At 46.8% G+C, this 23376-nt stretch overlaps 1 protein-coding gene across 1 annotated transcript; it reads left to right on the forward strand.

Moving 5' to 3' along the window:
• Positions 1 to 15849: 15849 nt before the first annotated feature.
• On the forward strand, positions 15850 to 18523 carry LOC132571715 (zinc finger protein 436-like). The gene is made up of 3 exons (XM_060238510.1): positions 15850 to 16321; positions 16490 to 16718; positions 18520 to 18523. Exons 1-3 carry the CDS (start codon positions 15850 to 15852, stop codon positions 18521 to 18523), a joined length of 705 nt encoding a protein of 234 aa, XP_060094493.1.
• Positions 18524 to 23376: the final 4853 nt, after the last annotated feature.

Below are 23376 nucleotides of genomic sequence, written 5' to 3' on the forward strand. Positions count from 1 at the left end.
CTCACAGTAGGGTTGCCAGCCTCCAGGCAGGACCTGGAGATGTCCTGTCCTCTCATCTGCTTTTACAACTGCATATTGGGGCCAAGAATCCCAGCTACAAATACAAGTTGATGGCTTGTGAACTGGCAGAGACTGACCAAGAGAGAGATCTTGGGGTCGTGGTAGATAACTCACTGAAAATGTTGAGACAGTGTGCGATTGCAATAAAAAAGGCCAACACCATGCTGGGAAGTATTAGGAAGGGAACTGAAAACAAATCAGCCAGTATCCTAATGCCCCTGTATAAATCGATGGTGCAGTCTCATTTGGAATACTGTGTACAATTCTGGTCATTGCACCTCAAAAAGGATATTATAGCATTGGAAAAAGTGCAGAAAAGGGCAACTAGAATGATTAAAGGTTTATTTATTTCATTCGATTTATGTCCCACCCTACCCCACCGAAGTGGGCTCAGGGCGGCTTGGAACACTTTCCCTATGAAGAAAGGTTAAAACGCTTGGGGCTCTTTAGCTTGCAGAAACGTCGACTGGGGGGTGCCATGATAGAGGTTTACAAGATTATGCATGGGATGGAGAAAGTAGAGAAGAAGTCCTTTTCTCCCTTTCTCACAATACGAGAACTCATGGGCATTCAATGAGGCATTGCTGAGCAGTCGGGTTAAAACGGATAAAAGGAAGTACTTCTTCACCCAAAGGGTGATTAACATGTGGAATTCACTGCCACAGGAGATGGTGGCGGCTACAAGCATAGAAAGCTTTAAGAGGGGATTGGATAAAAATATGGAGCAGAGGTCCATCAGTGGCTATTAGCCACAGTATATATATGTGTGTGTTTGTATGCGTGTGTGTATATACACACACATACACACATATATTGGTCACTGTGTGACACAGAGTGTTGGACTCGATGGGTCATTGGCCTGATCGAACAGGGCTTCTCTTATGTTCTTATGTGACACAGAGTGTTGGACTCGATGGGCCATTGGCCTGATCCAACATGGCTTCTCTTATGTTCTTCTGTGACAGTGTTGGACTGGAGGGGCCATTGGCCTGACCCAACATGGCTTCTCTTATGTTCTGATGTGACACAGAGTGTTGGACTGGATGGGCCATTGGCCTGATCCAACATGGCTTCTCTTATGTTCTGATGTGACAGAGTGTTGGACTGGATGGGTCATTGGCCTAATCCAACAGGGCTGAGGCCCCTTCCCCTGCTAGTCCCCTGCGGAAGGAAGGAAGGAAAGAGTCAGAACTTCCTTTGCCCCGTTCCCTGGATCTCATGGGAGAGATAAAAAGAAAGCACGTTTAAGACCTACCCCTTATGTTTTAAGCATTTTTTTATTTTAAGGGTTTTTTTTAAAAAAAAAATCTTTGTGTTTGCCTGTGTCCTTGATAAATGTCATATCTCTGCTTGTTGTTGTTCAGTCGTACAATCGAGTCCAACTCTTTGCGAACCCATGGACAAAGTCATGCCAGGCCCTCCTGTCTTCCACCATCCTCCGAAGTCTGCTCAAATTCATGTTTGTTACATCAGTAACGCTGTCCAGCCATCTCCTCTTTTGCCGTCCCCTTCTTCTTTTGCCTTCTGTCTTTCCCAGCATCAGGATCCTCTCCAGGGAGTGCTCCCTTCTCATTTGGTGGCCAAAGTATTTGAGCTTCAGCTTCAGCTTCTGACCTTCCAGGGAACAGTCTGGGTTGATTTCCCTTAGGACTGACTGAGTGGATCTTCTCGCAGTCCAAGGGACTCTCAAGAGTCTTCTCCAGCACCACAGCTCAAAAGCATCTCTTCTTCTGCGCTCGGCCTTCCTTGTGGTCCAGCTCTCACCTTCATACATTACTGGAATACCATCGCTTTGACTATACCGACTTTTGTTGGCAGGGTGATGTCTCGACTTTTTATTATGCTGCCCAGGTAAATAGGAACACACCAGGCCTGGGCCAACATGGCCACGCCCAGCAAGGTCTCATTTATATCAGATCCGGCCCTTATAAGAAATGAGTTCGACACCCCGCCCTGATGGAGAAAGGTTCCCAGGCGCTGCAGGGGGGGGGGGGGCGCCCCTTCCCCTGCTGCAGGAACAGCCGCTTCCAGCCTCTTCTCCCGGGCCCAATGCAAATGCAAATTCAAACGCAAAGGGCCTTTTTGCAGGGAGAGCAGCAGAGGGGAGGGCTTGCATCTCACCCCGGAAAAAGGGGGAAGGAGCCACTTCTTGCCTGCCAGTAGCTTGCAGACTGGGGGGAAACCGGCCTCCTTTGTTGCTCTCCCACCACGTGCAAACAGGTCGCGGCTCCTTCCTCCCGGGTGAGTCACCGGGGCTGGGGGAATCTGGGGTGGGTGGAAGGGAAAGGGGGGCGGGGCAGAGTCACCCCACTGGCCCCGATCCAGGAGAGGGAGGGAGAGTCGCCCCACTGCAGAGCCTGGCTGGGGGGGGGGGGGCTTCTCCTTGGGGCGCCCCTCCTTTCCTCCCCCTCTTCTTGCACCTGGCTGGGCTGGGGAGGTGAGATCCAGCCCCTTCCCTGCATTTGAGGAGGGGGGGCTTGGCAGGGATTTACATGGGGGGGGGAGGGAGCTGAAAGAAAGGCGGCGAGAGGAGGAAGGGGCTGGGGTTTCTCCCGGGGGAGACGGTGAGTTAGGGACATACCCGGGCATTTGGGACATAAGAGAAGCCATGTCGGATCAGGCCTAGCGGCCCGTCCAGACCAACACTCCGTGTCACACAGTGGCCAAAAATAAAACCAAAACCCCAAGTGCCATCAGGAGGTTCACAAGTGGGGCTAGAAGCCCTTCCACTTTGCCCCCCCCCCCCCCCAAGCACCAAGAATACAGAGCAATCACTGCCCCAGACAGTTCCAATAATATGCTGTGGCTCAGAGCCACTGATGGACCTCTGCTCCGATTTTTATCCAATCCCGTCTTGAAGCTGGCTGTGCGTGTAGCCGCCACCGTCTCCTGTGGCAGTGGATTCCACATGTTAATCACCCTTTGGGTGAGGAAGGACTTCCTTTTATCCGTTCTAACCCGACTGCTCAGCAATTTCAATGAATTCCCACGAGTTCTTGTATTGTGAGAAAGGGAGAAAAGGACTTCTTCCTCTACGTTCTCCATCCCATGCATAATCTTGTAAACCTCGATCATGTCACCCCGCAGTCGACATTTCTCCTAGCTAAAGAGCCCCAAGCATTTTAACCTTTCTTCATAGGAAAAGTGTTCCAAACCTTTAATCGTTCTAGTTGCCCTTTTTTGAACTTTTTCCTAGGCTATAATATCATTTTTGAGGTGTGGTGACCAGAATTGTACACAGTATTCTAAAGGAGACCGCACCATCGATTTATACAGGGGCATTATGATACTGGCTGATTTGTTTTCAATTCCCTTCCTAATAATTCCCAGCATGGCGTTGGCCTTTTTATTGCAATCGCACACTGTCTTTACATTTTCAGTGAGTTATCTACCACGACCCCAAGATCTCTCTCTCGGTCAGTCTCTGCCAGTTCACACCCCATCGATTTGTATTTGTAGCTGTGAATTTTTGGCCCCAATGTGCATTACTTTGCACTTGGCCACACTGAACCTCATCTGCCATGTTGACGCCCACTCACCCAGCCAAAGAGAACCAGGAAGGAGGGGGGTGGGAAAGAGGAAAGGCTCCATTGTGAGTGGGGGGGGGGGGGGCGAACGCCAGAAGAGTTTGCTTCTGAATGGGGAAAAAGAAGGACCAATTCTGCACTAGACTTTTAATCCTGGTTTAGCCCTGTCCCCAAGCTGACATTCTACACTAAAATCATAGAATCATAGGGCCTGTTCAGACTCACAGTTAATCAGTTGTCGCTGCTGTTCCTGCTGGATTAAAAGTGGCTGATCAGACAGCAACATCTTGCCTCTTGGTAGTCAATTGTTGTCGCCCCCCTCCAATCCTTCTCCAAACTGGATTATTTTGTTACCTGCTCCTTTGTGGTGTTTTTTGAGTTCTCTGGTTTCACATAGTTTTCTCAGTCTGGATAGTTCTGCTGCGATATTAACCAACTTCTGGACGTCTGAAGGCTGTCCCAGAGCAAACGGAGCCTCAGACATTCTCAGACATTTACAGTCACAATTTTTTTTTTACTAATGATATGCGCATAGCCACATAATTTTTTTACCCGTGCGCATCATGTGCGCGTACGCATTATGCTCTTATGCACCTAATGGTGGAGGAAACAAAAAAAAGGAACTGCATGGTGCCGTCGTCGTGTGGACGGCAGAAGACGGTTTCACCGCTGAGTGATTCGAATTGCAGTATGGCAGTCTGATCGATAATATCTGGAACAAAGATATTCGGAACAGAACCGGGTCTGTTTAACACGGACTCGACACGCTGTGTGAAGAAGGCCATAGAGTCCTAGAGTTGGTTTCTATGATTCTAGTGTAGAATGTCAGTTTGGGGACAGAGTTAAACCAGGATTAAAGGTCTAAATATGCAGCAGTAGGAAAAAGCCCTGCAGCCGGATCCCGGGAAGGTTCCTCAGAAGCGCGTCACTGGGGCATCAGCTTTGAGATCTTGGGAAGGAGAAAGACTGGAATCATTCTTAGCCACGGTTTCATAAGGCTGGCAACTCCTCCTCTTCTTGACAACCCTGTTAGGCATAGAGATGTAAAATTTCCGGAAATTTTGAAGCTCGGAAAAAACCCATTTTTTTTTTGAAAAGTTTTCAGAAAAATTGGAAAAAAAATGCTACATTAGCACTTTCCCCCTTTTCCAGATTGAAAGTCATTCTGTTACTTTAGGAACATAAAATATGACTATGGACAATTTTACTTGGCATGAAACGACCACAACTATCATATTAAAAATATAGGGCATCCAAACAATTATTACAAACGGATTTACTTTTTAAATAACATTTATCTGCAATTGTAACAAATGGAGCAACAATCTCCTGAACGGTTTACTAGTTTATGTGGAACAGACAAAAAGAACCCTGCAAAACAATTTTAAAAATCCAGAGGTAACAAATTATTCATATTTCCTCTCCACAGTATTAAATGAAAATAAAAAAATTCATTCGCATAAAAAGAATTGAAGGGGGGAAGTGTACAGAAGAGAGTGTAGGACTAAGTTTCAATGAATGGGCATGACCTAGGACTTGCTTGTCCTCTGTGCACAGAAATTAGAATAATCTGACACCATTCATATTTTTTAGAAATGATTTGGAAAATATTTGAACACCTCCTCTTAATATTTTATACATCATGTTAAAATAAAGCGTTCCATAATCATTTCTTTTCTTTTTTTTCAATTTTTCGGGGGGGGGGGGAACAAAACAAAGCTTTGGGGGAAACGCGGGGTTTTTTAAAAAAAATCCGGGTTTTTCCCGGGCCTTCGCATCTCTGGTTAGGCACCAGTTTTGCACCTATGTAATCAGTTTCACTACTAGAGAATCTCCTCTCCCTCCAGATTACTCACCAGGGCTGCCGATGGAAGGGTGCAGAGTCTGGGAGTGGGGCAGGATCCATTCTTTTTTGGGGGGGGGCGTAATAATCTGTGTCTTTGGGTACAAGAAAGGCTAAATGAACAAGCTCTTGTTTTCCTGGTGCTCATTTCAGTCCCCAAGCAAACAAAAAGCTGCTCTTTTGCATTTAACTGAGCACAATCGCTGCCATGCCCCCACCCCCAACTTTGCCAAGGCTGCCCAAGCAAAGTCCCGAAGGCAGCGAGCGTGCGGGTCGGGATGGCAGCAGGCGTGGGGAGAGGGGGCGCCTCGTGGTGCCCCTAGGCCAAGTGGTGCCCCAGGCAGCCACCTATTCTTTATTTATTTATCTAAGATTTATATCCCGCCCTTCCCACTAGGTGGCTATTTGGCCTACTCTCATGCGCCAGCCCTGGGCACCAGTGAGATGCTTAGTAGCCTTCCAAAGCTGTTCAAGGTCTGGGTTTAGGCTTGTTCCCAAACAACAGGTTGGACTCTGGCAAATGGCCCTTTGGTCCGGGTGAGCTCGAATAAGGGGCCAGGAGAAAACAGATTCTTCTCTGGGTGAAAGACTCTCTCTGTTGGTTTTTTGGCCACTGTGTGACAGAGCGTTGGCCTGATCCAACGAGGCTTCTCGTATGTTCTTATTTCCTTAATATCTAACATACCTTGGAATGTAATATGGCAAAGCGATACTAAACCACAAGGAGGACTTTTGTTCTGATCCGCCAGGGCAATTCTCACTTGTCTCCAGAGCATATGAAGGTTTGTGGTGTTCGGTGGTGTGTCTCCAGTCTTTTCTATTTTCGTTTGGACACATTTGCTGCCTATCTCTCTTCATAACCAAGTTAATAAAGGCATCTTAAGAACATAAGAGAAGCCATGTTGGATCAGGCCAACGGCCCATCAAGTCCAACACTCTGTGTCACACAGTGGCAAAAAATGTTATATACACACATACACTGTGGCTAATAGCCACTGGTGGACCTGTGCTCCATACACTGTGGCTAATAGCCACTGATGGACCTGTGCTCCATATTTTTATCTAAACCCCTCTTGAAGGTGGCTATACTTGTGGCCGCCACCACCTCCTGTGGCAGTGAATTCCACATGTTAATCACCCTTTGGGTGAAGAAGTACTTCCTTTTATCCGTCTTAACCTGTCTGCTCAGCAATTTCATCGAATGCCCACGAGTTCTTGTATTGTGAGAAAGGGAGAAAAGTACTTCTTTCTCTACTTTCTCCATTCCATGCATTATCTTGTAAACCTCTATCATGTCACCCCGCAGTCGACGTTTCTCCAAGCTAAAGAGTCCCAAGCGTTTCAACCTTTCTTCATAGGGAAAGTGCTCCAGCCCTTTAATCATTCTAGTTGCCCTTCTCTGCACCTTCTCTAAAGCTATAATATCCTTTCTGAGGTGCGGCGACCAGAACTGCACACAGTACTCCAAATGAGACCGCACCATCGATTTATACAGGGGCATTATGATACTGGCTGATTTGTTTTCAATTCCCTTCCTAATAATTCCCAGCATGGCATTGGCCTTTTTTATTGCAAACGCACACTGTCTTGACACTTTCAGTGAGTTATCTATCATGACCCCAAGATCTCTCTCTTGATCAGTCTCTGCCAGTTCACACCCCATCAACTTGTATTTGTAGCTGGGATTCTTAGCCCCAATGTGCATTACTTTGCACTTGGCCACATTGAACCGCATCTGCCACGTTGACGCCCACTCACCCAGCCTCAACAGATCCCTTTGGAGTTCCTCACAATCCTCTCTGGTTCTCACCACCCTGAACAATTTAGTGTCATCCGCAAACTTGGCCACTTCACTGCTCACTCCGAACTCTAAATCATTTATGAACAAGTTAAAAAGCATGGGACCCAGTACCGAGCCCTGCGGCACTCCACTGCTTACCGTCCTCCACTGCGAAGACTGCCCATTTATACTCACTCTCTGCTTCCTATTACTCAGCCAGTTTTTGATCCACAAGAGGACCTGTCCTTTTACTCCATGATTCTCTAGCTTTCTAAGGAGCCTTTGATGAGGAACTTTATCAAAAGCTTTCTGGAAGTCAAGGTAAACAACATCTATCGGGTCTCCTTTGTCCACATGTTTGTTCACCCCCTCAAAGAAATGCAACAGGTTAGTGAGGCAAGATCTTCCCTTGCAGAACCCATGCTGAGTCTTCCTCAATAACCCGTGTTCATCAATGTGCCTACTCATTCTGTCCTTGATAATGGTTTCTACCAACTTTCCCGGTATTGAAGTCAGACTGACTGGCCTGTAGTTTCCCGGATCTCCTCTGGAACCTTTTTTAAAGATGGGGGTGACATTTGCTACCTTCCAGTCCTCAGGAATGGAGGCAGATTTCAATGAAAGATTACAGATTTTTGTTAGAAGATCCACAAGTTCAACTTTGAGTTCCTTCAGAACTCTCGGATGTATGCCATCCGGACCCGGTGACTTATTAGTTTTTAATTTGTCTATCAGTTGTAGGACCTCCTCATTTGTCACCTCAATCTGACTCAGGTCTTTCAACACCCCTTCCAAAATTAGTGGTTCTGGGGCGGGCAAAAAGTTCTCGTCTTCTACAGTGAAGACGGAGGCAAAAAATTCATTTAGCTTTTCAGCCATTTCCCTATCCTCCTTCACAGCCTGAGGTGACCCAAGAGGAGAGAAAGGAGATGGAAGAAGACCCGGGAGGACCTGGAACTGGCAAGACAGCAAGCAAAGACCCCCTTCTCCTTCAAACAGGGAGTGGTGTTGCATTCTGGGAAAGAGCTGGGTCAGAGATTCAGGCTAAGGACACCACAACCTCAGATGCGCATTGCCAACGCATCGGGGCTGATGGGCCCCAACTTTGCAGCCACTGGCTGAAGACGGAGAGGCATACCCAGAAACAGATCCTGGACCTGGTGATCCTGGAGCAGCTCTTGACTCTCCTGCCCCAGGAAATGCAGTGCTGGGTCAGAGGATGTAGGCCGGAGACAAGTTCCCAAGCGCTGGCCCTGGCTGAAGGTTTCCTCCTGCATCAGGCAGAGGAGAAGAGGCAGGCAGAACAGGTGAGAGGGGATTTTCTCCAGGTATGTCCAATTCAAGCAAGAATATCTGGCCTAAAAGGTTCCCTGGCAGACATTTGTCCAAGTGTTACTCATCCAAATGGGAGATTTAACAGTCCTTCGGCAGCCTCTTTTACTAGAGAATTTCTTCTCCCTCCAGATTGCTCACCAGAGCTGCCGATGGAAGGGTGCAGAGTCTGGGAGTGGGGCAGGATCCGTTCCTTGTCTCTCTTCCACTCCATCTCTTACCCTCGCTGCTGTTTCAGATGTCGGCGCCATCCGTGAAGAAAGAAGCTTCGTTCTCTGAGGCGGAAGGAGCTTCCTTGGAGCAAGGGCAGAGGGCACAGGCCGTGGAGCGTGCCCAAGATGCCATCTCCTGTGGTAAGGACTCCTTGTGCCTGGATGTGATTCCCCCCCCCCCCCACACACACCCGTTAATGTGCTAGGTAGAGACTTCAGGTCAAGGGGAAATTAAATACTTCTTCAAACGACTCAGAGTTAATTTGTGGCACTCGGAGTTTTTTTGAGCAGGAACGCAGTTCCGGCGAGCTTGGTGTCAGGGGGTTTGGCCTAATATGCAAATGAGTTCCTGTTGGTCTTTTTAAAAAAAGCCCTGCTTGAAATATTTTGGCAGCATGTATAACCCCTGAGGCTCACAGGTACCTGATGCTTCTCTTCTGCCTCTCCCAGAATTTAGTAAAAAGTGTTTAAAAATTTCTTGTGAGGAGTCACAATCCTGGGAAGGGGGCGGTGTCTGTGAAGCAGGGAACAAACAAGCAAACCCCCTTCCTTCCTCCTTTGTCTCAGTAACAGGCAGTGAAGAGATGCTGTTGAGCCGTCATCCTTTCAGAGGTGCGGAAATGGCTGCCGCGCTTTTGTTCCAGGTAGGAGAGATGAGCGGGGGACAGCTCCTTTCACCTCAGAAAGCTGCAGTACAAGGTCGTCACTCAAGTCTCCTAATTCAACTTCTTGAAACTCATAACTTTTTGTCTATTTGAGAAAAAACAAATTCTCTCAGGGGAGGGGGGGGCTTTTCCTCTTGCAGTTTCTGCAAGGTGTCCGGCTGAGAGACCCTTGAATGCTGTTCCCTTTTCCCATCCCAAGACTTACATCCTAAACCTTCCCAAACGACTTCCTTCCAGTGTGCAGTCTCTGCCTGGCATTATTTCTGATGGAAGAATCTGCTTTTTCTTTCAGTGTCCCTTTTCCTTTGAAGAAGTGTCCATCTCTTTCACAGAGGTAGAGTGGGCCTTGCTGGATCCAGGACAAAGAGCTCTGTACATGGAAGTCATGCTGGAGAACTTTGGGAATGTGGCTTTTCTGGGTAACGATCTTTCCAAGGTCCCAAACGTGTGAATTGCTGCCATTGTGATGAATCAAAATATTGAATACTTCTCCTCTGTTTGTGCTAGTCGTGGTCTACATCTTCCACAAGCTGCATACTACTGTTGCAGCCGATACACTTTATAGTAATAGTTTGTAGCAGGGTGGTCAGCGGTAGCTCTCCAGATGTTTTTTGCCTACAACTCCCATCAGCCCCAGCCATCAGCCATGCTGGCTGGGGCTGATGGGAGTTGCACGCATGGTATGAACATATGAAGCTGCCTTATACTGAATCAGACCCTCGGTCCATCAAAGTCAGTATTGTCTACTCAGACTGGCAGCGGCTCTCCAGGGTCTCAAGCTGAGGTTTTTCACACCTTTTTGCCTGGACCCTTTTTTGGAGATGCCAGGGATTGATCCAACATGGCTTCTCTTATGTTCTTCTGTGGCACAGAAAAACGTCAAGCTACCGTTGGCCACCCCTGGTTTATAGTATAGTAATGGCATACGTTACTCTTTGCACTGATATTCTTTAAATTAGATTTAGGTTTTAAATTCCATTATTGATTGATTATTGCATCTTACATAACTTGATGTTAATCTACTTGAATCTAGGTTTTCTATCTTTTAATTTCTTTGTTACACATAATGTGGCCGTTATGTTCTCGTCCAATACGGTTTGCAGCTTGTTTATCCGTACTTCTTACTTAGCTATAGTCAATCTTATTTACTGCACAGCAATGTTATTTCCAATGGGCCAATGGCCCATCCAGTCCAACACTCTGTGTCACAGAAGAACATAAGAGAAGCCATGTTGGATCAGGCCAATGGCCCATCCAGTCCAACACTCTGTGTCACAGAAGAACATAAGAGAAGCCATGTTGGATCAGGCCAATGGCCCATCCAGTCCAAACTCTGTGCCACAGAAGAACATAAGAGAAGTCCTGTTGGATCAGGCCAATGGCCCATCCAGTCCAACACTCTGTGTCACGGAAGAACATAAGAGAATCCATGTTGGATAAGGCCAATGGCTCATCCAGTCCAACACTCTGTGTCACATAAGAGAAGCCATGTTGGATCAGGCCAATGGCCCATCCAGTCCAACACTCTGTGCCACAGAAGAACATAAGACATGTTGGATCAGGCCAATGGCCCATCCAGTCCAACACTCTGTGTCACAGAAAAACATAAGAGAAGCCATGTTGGATCAGGCCAATGGCCCATCCAGTCCAACACTCTGTGTCACATAAGAGAAGCCATGTTGGATCAGGCCAATGGCCCATCCAGTCCAACACTCTGTGTTACATAAGTACATAAGAGAATCCATGTTGGATCAGGCCAATGGCTCATCCAGTCCAACACTCTGTGTCACATAAGAGAAGCCATGTTGGATCAGGCCAATGGCCCATACACTCCAACACTCTGTGCCACAGAAGAACATAAGCCATGTTGGATCAGGCCAATGGCCCATCCAGTCCAACACTCTGTGTCACATAAGAACATAAGAGAAGCCATGTTGGATCAGGCCAATGGCCCATCCAGTCCAACACTCTGTGCCACAGAAAAACATAAGAGAAGCCATGTTGGATCAGGCCAATGGCCCATCCAGTCCAACACTCTGCGTCACAGAAAAACATAAGAGAAGCCATGTTGGATCAGGCCAATGGCCCATCCAGTCCAACACTCTGTGTCACATAAGAACATAAGAGAAGCCCTGTTGGATCAGGCCAATGGCCCATCCAGGCCAACACTCTGTGTCACATAAGAGAAGCCATGTTGGATCAGGCCAATGGCTCATCCAGTCCAACACTCTGTGTCACAGAAGAACATAAGAGAAGCCATGTTGGATCAGGCCAATGGCTCATCCAGTCCAACACTCTGAGTCACAGAAAAACATAAGAGAAGCCCTGTTGGATCAGGCCAATGGCCCATCCAGTCCAACACTCTGTGTCACATAAGAACATAAGAGAAGCCCTGTTGGATCAGGCCAATGGCCCATCCAGGCCAACACTCTGTGTCACATAAGAGAAGCCATGTTGGATCAGGCCAATGGCTCATCCAGTCCAACACTCTGTGTCACAGAAGAACATAAGAGAAGCCATGTTGGATCAGGCCAATGGCCCATCCAGTCCAACACTCTGAGTCACATAAGAACATAAGAGAAGCCCTGTTGGATCAGGCCAATGGCCCATCCAGGCCAACACTCTGTGTCACATAAGAGAAGCCATGTTGGATCAGGCCAATGGCTCATCCAGTCCAACACTCTGTGTCACAGAAGAACATAAGAGAAGCCATGTTGGATCAGGCCAATGGCCCATCCAGTCCAACACTCTGAGTCACATAAGAACATAAGAGAAGCCATGTTGGATCAGGCCAGTGGCCCATCCAGTCCAACACTCTGTGTCACATAAGAACATAAGAGAAGCCCTGTTGGATCAGACTAATGACCCATCCAGTCCAACACTCTGTGTCACATAAGAACATAAGAGAAGCCATTTTCGATCAGGCCAATGGCCCATCCAGTCCAACACTCTGTGTCACATAAGAACATAAGAGAAGCCATGTTGGATCTGGCCAATGGCCCATCCAGTCCAACACTCTGAGTCACATAAGAACATAAGAGAAGCCCTGTTGGATCAGGCCAATGGCCCATCCAGTCCAACACTCTGTGTCACATAAGAACATAAGAGAAGCCCTGTTGGATCAGGCCAATGGCCCATCCAGGCCAACACTCTGTGTCACATAAGAGAAGCCATGTTGGATCAGGCCAATGGCTCATCCAGTCCAACACTCTGTGTCACAGAAGAACATAAGAGAAGCCATGTTGGATCAGGCCAATGGCCCATCCAGTCCAACACTCTGAGTCACATAAGAACATAAGAGAAGCCCTGTTGGATCAGGCCAATGGCCCATCCAGTCCAACACTCTGTGTCACATAAGAACATAAGAGAAGCCATGTTGGATCAGGCCAGTGGCCCATCCAGTCCAACACTCTGTGTCACATAAGAACATAAGAGAAGCCCTGTTGGATCAGACTAATGACCCATCCAGTCCAACACTCTGTGTCACATAAGAACATAAGAGAAGCCATTTTCGATCAGGCCAATGGCCCATCCAGTCCAACACTCTGTGTCACATAAGAACATAAGAGAAGCCATGTTGGATCTGGCCAATGGCCCATCCAGTCCAACACTCTGAGTCACATAAGAACATAAGAGAAGCCCTGTTGGATCAGGCCAATGGCCCATCCAGTCCAACACTCTGTGTCACATAAGAACATAAGAGAAGCCATGTTGGATCAGGCCAGTGGCCCATCCAGTCCAACACTCTGAGTCACATAAGAACATAAGAGAAGCCATGTTGGATCAGGCCAATGGCCCATCCAGTCCAACACTCTGTGTCACAGAAGAACATAAGAGAAGCCCTGTTGGATCAGGCCAATGGGCCATCCACTGCAACACTCTGTGTCACACAATGGCCAAAAAAAACCAGGTGCCATCTGGAGGTCCATCAGTGGGGCTAGAAGCCCTCCCCCTGCGCCCCCCCCCCCAAGCACCAAGAATACAGAGCATCACTGTCCCAGACTAAGAGTTCCATCATACGCTGTGGCTAATAGCCACTGATGGACCTCTGCTCCATATGTTGATCCAATCCCCTCTTGAAGCTGTCTGTGCTTGTAGCCGCCGCCACCTCCTGCGGCATCGAATTCCACGTATTAATCACCCTTTGGGTGAAGGACTTCCTTCTAACCCGACCCCATAGCAATTTCATTGAATGCCCAGGAGTTCTTGTATTGTGAGAAAGGGAGAAAAGGACTTCTCTCTCTACTTTCTCCATCCCATGCATCATGTTGTAAACCTCTATCATGTCACCCCGCAGTTGACATTTCTCGAAGCTAAAGAGCCCTTGAATCAGAACCAAGGGTCAGTAGAAGGCAGCTTCCTGTGTTGTTTGTGTGTGTGTGTGTGCACTTCCCCAGGGGCAACTGATGCCAGTGTAGTGGACATCACCCAACCCAGAGAAAGTGTCCTGGCTTGAGGCAAAAGGCGGAATGAAAAGCCCTCTGGAAGGGGCCAGATTCTCATTTCTCTGTTCCCAGCCTTTCCAACACCCCCTTCCCCCTGGAAGGGATTCCGGACATCCACTCAGCTTGTGATCTGGAAGTGATCCTGTCAAGAACCGAAGCCTGGGTCCCCCACCCCCGCATCACTACGCTTCATACCTGAGCAGCACCCAGTTCAGTGGGTTCACGGAGAGAGTGTACACAAGTAACGCAGACCTCTTTTAAAGATAAAGAAAAGTTTAATAAGGATTTAAAAATAAGACATCACCGAACAACACAGTTTCTACAGCACAGCAACAGAAAAACAAGAAAAGCTTGACCTGCAGTTTCACCGTACTTTAGACCAGGGGTGGCCAACGGTAGCTCTCCAGATTTTTTTTTGCCTACAACTCCCATCAGTCCCAGCCAGCATGCCGAATGGCTGGAGCTGACGGGAGTTGTAGGCAAAAAACATCTGAAGAGCTACTGCTGGCCACCCCGCCTTAGACAACCTGACATTTTGTCTCATCCCTAAGAGATTAAGTTGCCAGCTCTCTCTTTATGTCCCCCGTTATTTTAGTTTCGACCTTTTAAAAAAGAATTTCATTTTAGAGTAGCAAACAATTCAGCGCATAGAAATACTGCAGACATGAATTGTTTGCTCCCGTTTCTTTCCTCAGTGGCAGGTGGAAATGACGTGTTTACACTCCATATTGGAGAATGTAATTTCAGAGAGTTCACTTGGTGCTTTAATGTCTTATCCCAGAATGACCTGTAACTGCCGAGAATATTTCATCTTATTTGTTTTTAATAAAAATGGCATTGTACTTTTAAAAAACAAACCAAAAAACCCCACAGTTTCTACAGCTCAGTGACAGAAAAACAAGAAAAGCTAACTGTTCTATCGAATACATGAAATTCTTGGCATTAGATGGCATCTCTTGATGCAGCATAAGTATTCCAGCTGTAGCCTAAGTTACGCTACATAGAACCATAGAGTCAGAAGGTACCTCCGGGGTCATCTAGTCCAACTTCTTGTACAGTGCAGGAAATTCACAAATACCTCCACCTGCACACCCACAGTGCAAACTGCTCCATGCCCAGATAGATGACAAAAAAAACCTCCAGGATCCTTGGCAAAACCGGCCTACGTAAAACTGTTCAATGTGATGAGGAAAGGAAATATCAAGACATACTAGCATGACATGAGCATAAATTTAGCATGGCTTTCCTCTGGTCTATACCCATATTATGCTTTCTCCCTTTCTAGGGTCAGGTGGTCCACAGCCAGGGGGGTTTTCTGATTCACTTCTGAGCAACATTTGGTTTGGTACAATCATATAGCCATATGGGTAAGGAGAGAGGGAGGGATGAATTCAGAAATTCCTTTTGGGTAAGACCTCAGCTGTGGCTCTTGGGGAGGGTGAGATGTCCTTAATTATTAGATATATGGGGGAAGATTGGGATGGTGGTTAAGATCAGGCCAACTGGATGAGGTCAAACAGCCATCAGTCCTTTCTTGCTACAGCCTTTGGACTTTCGCTTCTCTCCCAGGTGCTAATGTGCTCTTGCTCTCTCTCTCTCTCTCTCTCTTTATTCCAGCACAGGTTGATCAGAGGAATGAGGAAGGTGAGGAACTTGATCAGCAGTTGCCAGACAGAGTGAAAAATGAAGATTTGAAAGAAAACATCAGGAATCCAGGCAGACCGGAGAGAAAGAAAGGCAGCCGTATGGTTGAGAAGAAAGATGGAAGACGGCATAATGTACATTTTCCAAAAGACAGGATTATGAAGGCAAGTGAATCCATTCACTGTGGAAAGTACTTCAGAAACAGATCACATTTCCTGGTGCACAAAAGAATAATACACCGAGGGGAGAAACGTTTTGAATGCTCTGAGTGTGGAAAAAGATTTAGTCGCAGTAGAGATTGTCAACAGCACCACAGAACCCACACAGGGGAGAAACCCTTCATGTGCTCAGAGTGTGGAATTAAATTCAGTCTGCAAAGCCATCTTCGACGGCATCAAAGAATCCACACAGGGGAGAAACCTTTTGAATGCTCAGAGTGTGGAAAGAGATTCATTTGGGGTAGCCATCTTCAACAGCACCAAAGAACCCACACAGGGGAGAAACCTTTCACATGCTCAAAATGTGGAATTAAATTCGGTCGGCAATGCCATCTTCGACAGCATCAAATCATCCACACAGGGGAGAAACCTTTTGAATGCTTAGTGTGTGAAAAGAAATTCAGTAGGAGTAGCAACCTTCGAAAGCACCAAAGAACGCACACAGGGGAGAAGCCTTTTGAATGCTCAGAATGTGGAAAGAGATTCAGTCAGAGTAGCGAGTTCCAACGGCACCAAAGAACCCATACAGGGGAAAAACCTTTCAAATGCCCAGAGTGTGGAATGAGATTCGGTCGGCAAACCCATCTTCGACGACATCAAATAACCCACACAGGGGAGAAATCTTTTCAATGCTCAGTGTGTGAAAAGAAATTCAGTAGGAGTAGCGCTCTTCAACTGCACCAAATAACCCACACAGGGGAGAAACCTTTTGAATGTTCAGTGTGCAAAAAGAAATTCAGTGCAAGTGGCACTCTTCAGCAACACCAAAGAACCCACACAGGGGAGAAACCTTTCAAATGCTCAGAGTGTGGAAAGAGATTCAGGTTTCGTAGTGGTTTTCAAAGACATTGGAGAACCCACACAGGGGAGAAACCTTATGAATGCTCAGAATGTGGGAAGAGATTCAGTCAGCTTTGCAGTCTTCGACGGCATCTTAGAACCCACACAGGAGAGAAACCTTTTGAATGCTTAGAGTGTGGGAAGAGATTCCGGTCGCGTCGCGATCTTCAAAGGCATCACAAAATCCATACAGGGGAGAAACCTTTTGAATGTCCAGAGTGTGGAAAGAGATTCATTCAGCATAGGAATCTTCGACAGCATCTAAGAACACACACAAGGAGAAACTGTGTAACTGCTTAGCCTCTTAAAATAGCTTTTCTCTTATTTCAAATCTAAAAGATAACCACAGACCATATAAAGCATCTGTCAAGCATCGATATTTCACAATAATCAAGCTTTTGTTTTTAATCGAAGACTTGTTTTATTGAAACTCCATGACTTTCTCCAAGGACGGATCCTTTGGAAGTAGTGGTTGATACAGTACTGAATAGTATCTTATAGACTACTTCAAAAGGCAGGGTTACAGATAACTTCAAAAGAATAACAAAGATGCAAATGCAGTTGGGTTCAAAGGCTACTCGCTAGTATCTCTTTCATGACTAAAGAATGTTAACATCTCCATTTCTCACACATTCTCTGTTAGCTGATAAGACATGGCTGTGTGACTCTGGGGGAGAGGCACTTTACACCGTTAATACAAGGTTACACTAAACATCCTGGATTCAGAGGGATTTATTATGCCTCCACAGGGGGGAAGGGAGAGAAGGGGGGAAAGAGAAGAAAGTGTATAAAGTGTATACAGTTCTAAATAAGCAGTCCTCTTGCAGAGATGCTTGGGGCTCTCACCTTGGGCCACGACTGTTCATGAATCAACCCACCCAGTTTGCCCCCATTTGCAATGTGCGTCAGTTCAGCTGGGTTACAACTTGGTGGATCTGAGTTCAAATTCACAATAGGCCAGGAAGCTCTTTGGATGATCGTTTGCCTGTCACGTTTTCAGGCTAATAGATCTTACTTATTTCTTTCCTCATCAGAGCTCCTGTGATCAGGTGATCTGGAGCAACTGCTAAAAAAATAATACATTATTTACTAATGGAAAATGTGTTAGACAGAAACTTGGAAACCAAGAAGGTTGTGTTTGGTGTAGTGGTTAAGTGTGAGTTAACTGAGCCAGTTTGGTGTAGTGATTCAGTGTGCGGACACTTACCTGGGAGAACCGGGTTTGATTCCCCACTCCTCCACTTGCACCTGCTGGAATGGCCTTGGGTCAGCCATAGCTCTCGTAGGAGTTGTCCTTGAAAGGGCAGCTGCTGTAAGAGCTCTCTCAGCCCCACCCACCTCACAGGGTGTCTGTTGTGGCAGAGGAAGATATAGGAGATTGTGAGCTGCTCTGAGATTTGGAGTGGAGGGCGGGGTATAAATCCAATGTCGTCTTCTGTTCTGGTTTCCCGTGTGGGATAGCAGATACATATGAACTTATGAAGCTGCCTTATACTGAATCAGACCCTCGGCCCATCAAAGTCAGTATTGTCTACTCAGACTTGCAGCGGCTCTCCAGGGTCTCAAACTGAGGTTTTTCACACCTATTTGCCTGGACCCTTTTTAGTTGGAGATGCTGGGGGTTGAACTTGGGACCTTCTGCTTACCAAGCAGATGCTCTACCACTGAGCCACCGTCCCTCCCAAGATACTCAAGTCTATGCCTAGCTTTAAAACTTCTCTTTTATTTTTATCATTTTCTCCTTTACGCTACTCTTGGGAGGGCTATATTTTCTTTCTTTGCTCTGTTTCTCTACCGTTCCCTTTTTAAAATCTTTACATTGACTGAGGTTTTGAAGTTTTTTATCTTATTTGCGCTATTTTAGCCCCGCGATTGGCTTTGCTAGCCTGTTGGTAGCAAGAGCCCCCTTTTCCTGTTTCCCTCTCTTTCTGGTTTCCCTCTTTTCATGCCTAGTTAGACCTCAGTTCTTTCATTTTATTCTGTTTCTGTTGTGTTCCATTCATTTAGTTGGTTATATTGAATCTTAAAGGATTTTAGCTTCCATTCCAGTGCTGGGGAGAATTCTGGTTTCCTGCATGAGACAGCGGACTCAAGGCAGGTGGTCTGCTGTTTGGAGTTTCTGCTTTAGTTTACTTCTATCCTTTTTCTCTTAAGACCCTTGGGGGGGGGTTACATTTTCTTTGCTTTGTTTCTCTACTGTTCTCTGTTTGAAGTTTTTTACTTATTTGCATCTTTTTAGCCTTGGATAGCTTTACTAGTGTTCCTGGGGGAACAGTTATTTCCTTTCCTTTTAAAGTATTTTTTTTTGGGGGGGGGTCACAAAAAGATGCTGGTTTACCTCTTTTAATCACTATTTCTATTCTATTTCACATCATCCTACCTCCCGTTTTGGAGGGGGGTACTGGGGTAAGGAGAAGGTTTCATTTGCCTCTGTTTTATTTTTTGTTTGTTCCTAGTTTGTTTCCTCTGCCACTCTTCTATTATTTAGTAGCTCTGCTTGTTTATAGTTACTACCCTATCTACCCTGAGTTACTAACTCATTGAATTTGTTAGCCTGTGTAATCATTATATTTGTTAACATTTTGATTACAATTACATCGTTTCATGTTACCTCATCCATCCTAACACGTTGGAAACAATGCAGAGAGAGAGGTACTTTTATACATAGCTGGTGGGAATGCACAGAGGAATGCACACATTTCGGATTCAAATACTAGAACAAATTAAAGAACACACAGGATATGATATTCCAAATATACCAGGAGTGGTCCTTCTTAATCGATGGGAGTGCAGATTAAGTCATAAAGCTCACAGGGTGCTCATTAGCACAATGCTAATTGCAGCCAAAGCTATCGGAGCCTCATGCTGGAAAAAAAGAATCTCTTTCTAGCATGCAACAGCGGCGCTACAAATTATGGGAATAGGTACACTTGATAAAAATTTCTAACAGTATTTTCCTCCAAGAAAATGGTGCAAATGCAACAGGTTTAATCGAGAAATGGTATCCACTGTTAAATTAATTTTGGGCAGACCTACAAGATTATATTTTGACAATTTAGTGTGCCCTCCATGTCACAGCACGCCTGACTCGACTTCCTAGCTTACAAAAGCAATAAAGCTTGATTAATGTTGAACAGATCATATCAATTGATGTCAGAACTGTACTTTTGGTGTAAGCAATGTAATTTCTTACGTGGATTGCACTCATGATAAATCTCTGTTTTTATAACAACTCCCCTCTAAGTATTATATACTAGCTAAGTCTCAATTGTATTATAAGTGATCATTGTATCAGTTGTTTGACTGTTGTAATCTGAAGTGATGACTTTTAATAAAATGTGGGGAGAAACATTCTGACTAGGAAAAGAGGTTCTCCTTTCAGGGACTGGTCCCAGTCATCTCCCAAACAGAGCAAGTTTGATAACTTTTTAAACACTATATACATACTAGGATTAACAATAACTTTAAAGCTCCAGGCTAACAGACCTTGCAAGATAGCCGGAGGGGGGGGACTTCTTTAAGAGATGTGTTTGATAGGAGTGGAAATCTCAGGGCTTCTGTATTTCATAGAATCATAGAGTTGGAAGGGACCGCCAGGGTCATCTAGTCCAACCCCCTGCACAAATACCTCCCCCTAAATTCACAGGATCTTCATTGCTGTCAGATGGCCATCTAGCCTCTGTTTTAAAATCTCTAAGGAAGGAGAGCCCACCACTTGTTGAGGAAGCCCGTTCCACTGTGGAACCGCTCTGTCAGGAAGTTCTTCCTAATGATTTAATTTCAAGCCACTGGTTCTGGTCCTACCTTCTGAGGCCACAGAAAACAATTCCACCCCCTATATGACAGCCTTTCAGGTACTTGAAGACGGTGATCCTATCACCTCTCAGCTGCCTCTTCTCCAGGCTAAACATGCCCAGCTCCTTCAACCTTTCCGCAAAGGACTTGGTCTCCAGACCCCTCACCATCTCCGTCGTCCTCCTATTTATTTATTTGTATGTTTGTTTAGTAGTGGTAACACACAAGGACTTGTGGGGTACACATCTCTCATTTCTCCCTCTCCCACTATTTCATATTTCCCTTTCCTGAAAGGTCTCTTTTCACGCTTCCTTCTCCCCTTTCCTTGCCAGTCTGAAGCAGGAGGACAAAGATTGTCCAGGGGGCACCTTGAAGACCTCAGAAGTGCAGATGCACACAAAAGCTTATACCCAGAATAAAACTTTGTTGATTTTCAAGGAGCCGCTGAACTCAAAACACTGTTGCGCCGTACACCGGTCCAGTGTTCCCTCTAAGCTGCGGAGTCTTGTGAGCAAAAATCCTACTTTGTGAGCTACTGGCATTAAAGTTGTGAGGTACTGTCTAAATTATTGTGCTCTGGAATCATCCTTCCTGAGCTAAGACAAAAATGTGTGAGCAGGAGGCTAAAAAATCTGTGAGCTAGCTCATGCTAACTCAGGGAACACTGCACTGGTCTAATCTCACAATCCACTCAGAAACTCCAGCTGGGGCAGAATGCTGCAGCTCAGCTATCAGGAGCTAGGAGGAGCAGGTATGTGATTCCTCTCCTACAGTCACTCCAGTGCCTTCCCATCCGTCACTGGGCTCAGTTTAAAGTATTGACTATTACACAGAAAGCATTTTGTGGTCTTTCGTTACAATCTGACATAAGCAGGGTTTTGTTTTGATTTTTTTTGGTAGCAGGAACTCCTTTGCATATTAGGCCACCCCCCCCCCCGAAGTAACCAATCCTCCAAGAGTTTATAGGGCTCTTAGCACAGGGCCTACTGTAAGCTCTTGGGGGATTGACTATATCAAGGGTGTGCGGCCTAATATGCAAAGAAGTTCCTTCTCCCAAAAAAGCCCTAGACATAAGTGTCCGTTTGTCAGGCTGGGCTGTGTGCCGTAAAATGTAATATCAGGTACCAGATACATAAACTTTATAAGGACACAGGCAAACTGGATTAAGCAATTGATTCCTAGCAGTGAAAGCAATTCATTTACTGGGGAATCCACAGAAGTCTGGATCTCCTAGATTCCCCCACCCCCAATTTTTCATCCCTCCCACAGAAGCAGTGGAGCTGAAGAGAGGGCCTGAAAGACACCCTGTTTCCAAAACCTCCAGGAGGCGCTTTTTGGCCTTTTCCCTCAGAGCCAGTGGTTCAGTGCGCCGACTCTTATCTGGGAGAACTGAGTTTGATTCCCCACTCTTCCACTTGCACCTGCTGATGTGACCTTGGGTCAGCCACAAATTCTCTCACGGCTGTTGTGCTCAAGAGCAGTTTCTGTGAGAGCTCTCTCAGCCTCACCTACCTTACAGGGTTTTTGTTGCGGGGAGGGGAAGGGAAGGGAAAGGAGAGATTGTGAGCTGCTCTGAGACTCCCTTTGCTAATGAAGGGCAGGGATATAAATCCAATCTCTTCTTCATGGGATGAGAACAGTATCAGTTCCTCATGGGGCGAATAAGAGCCCTGAGGCTGCATTGGTTCTGGTTCATAGGCCGTATTTTTGACACCCCTGCTTTAGACCCTTCTATTTTCCAGACTGCTTCTCCCCCATGTGCCACCACAATTTTGCTCATCTAAGTGAGAGTTTCTTCAGGTGTTGCAGTGCCCAGGGGCCCCTCTTGCCACCTCCCCGCTCCCTGTGAGGAGACCAAGGACTTACTTCCAGGGCACATAAGAACAGGGAGGAAGCCAAGCTCTCTCACCTTTCCCCAGGTTGCTTTTGCCAGACTGGGTGGTTTTATAGAAAAAGATATTGGATTTATATCCCGCCCTCCACTCCGAAGAGTCTCAGAGCGGCTCACAATCTCCTTTCCCTTCCTCCCCCACAACAGACACCCTATGAGGTGGGTGGAGCTGGAGAGGGCTCTCACAGCAGCTGCCCTTTCAAGGACAGAGGCTCAGAGCAGCCTACAATCTCCTTTCCCTTCCTCCCCCACAACAGACACCCTGTGAGGTGGGTGGGGCTGGAGAGGGCTCTCACAGCAGCTGCCCTTTCAAGGACAGAGCGGCCTACAATCTCCTTTCCCTTCCTCCCCCACAACAGACACCCTGTGAGGTGGGTGGGGCTGGAGAGAGCTCTCACAGCAGCTGCCCTTTCAAGGATAGAGGCTCAGAGCAGCCTACAATCTCCTTTCCCTTCCTCCCCCACAACAGTCACCCTGTGAGGTGGGTGGGGCTGGAGAGGGCTCTCACAGCAGCTGCCCTTTCAAGGACAGAGGCTCAGAGCGGCCTACAGTCTCCTTTCCCTTCCTCCCCCACAACAGTCACCCTGTGAGGTGGGTGGGGCTGGAGAGGGCTCTCACAGCAGCTGCCCTTTCAAGGACAGAGGCTCAGAGCAGCCTACAATCTCCTTTCCCTTCCTCCCCCACAACAGTCACCCTGTGAGGTGGGTGGGGCTGGAGAGGGCTCTCACAGCAGCTGCCCTTTCAAGGACAGAGGCTCAGAGTGGCCTACAATCTCCTTTCCCTTCCTCCCCCACAACAGACACCCTGTGAGGTGGGTGGGGCTGGAGAGGGCTCTCACAGCAGCTGCCCTTTCAAGGATAGAGGCTCAGAGTGGCCTACAATCTCCTTTCCCTTCCTCCCCCACAACAGTCACCCTGTGAGGTGGGTGGGGCTGGAGAGGGCTCTCACAGCAGCTGCCCTTTCAAGGACAGAGGCTCAGAGCGGCCTACAATCTCCTTTCCCTTCCTCCCCCACAGCAGTCACCCTGTGAGGTGGGTGGGGCTGAGAGGGCTCTCACAGCAGCTGCCCTTTCAAGGAATGAAGGAAGGAAGGAAGGAAGGAAGGAAGGAAGGAAGGAAGGAAGG

Source organism: Heteronotia binoei, chromosome 5 (assembly GCF_032191835.1).
Source record: "Heteronotia binoei isolate CCM8104 ecotype False Entrance Well chromosome 5, APGP_CSIRO_Hbin_v1, whole genome shotgun sequence".
Lineage (NCBI taxonomy): Eukaryota > Metazoa > Chordata > Lepidosauria > Squamata > Gekkonidae > Heteronotia > Heteronotia binoei.

Excerpts from the sequence above, each read along its gene's own strand:
- LOC132571715 (XM_060238510.1), top strand. The coding sequence starts at position 15,850 with ATGTGCTCAGAGTGTGGAATTAAATTCAGTCTGCAAAGCCATCTTCGA. Across the intron at positions 16,322-16,489 it reads GCAAACCCATCTTCGACGAC|ACCAAAGAACCCACACAGGG; the intron begins ATCAAATAACCC and ends CTCTTCAGCAAC.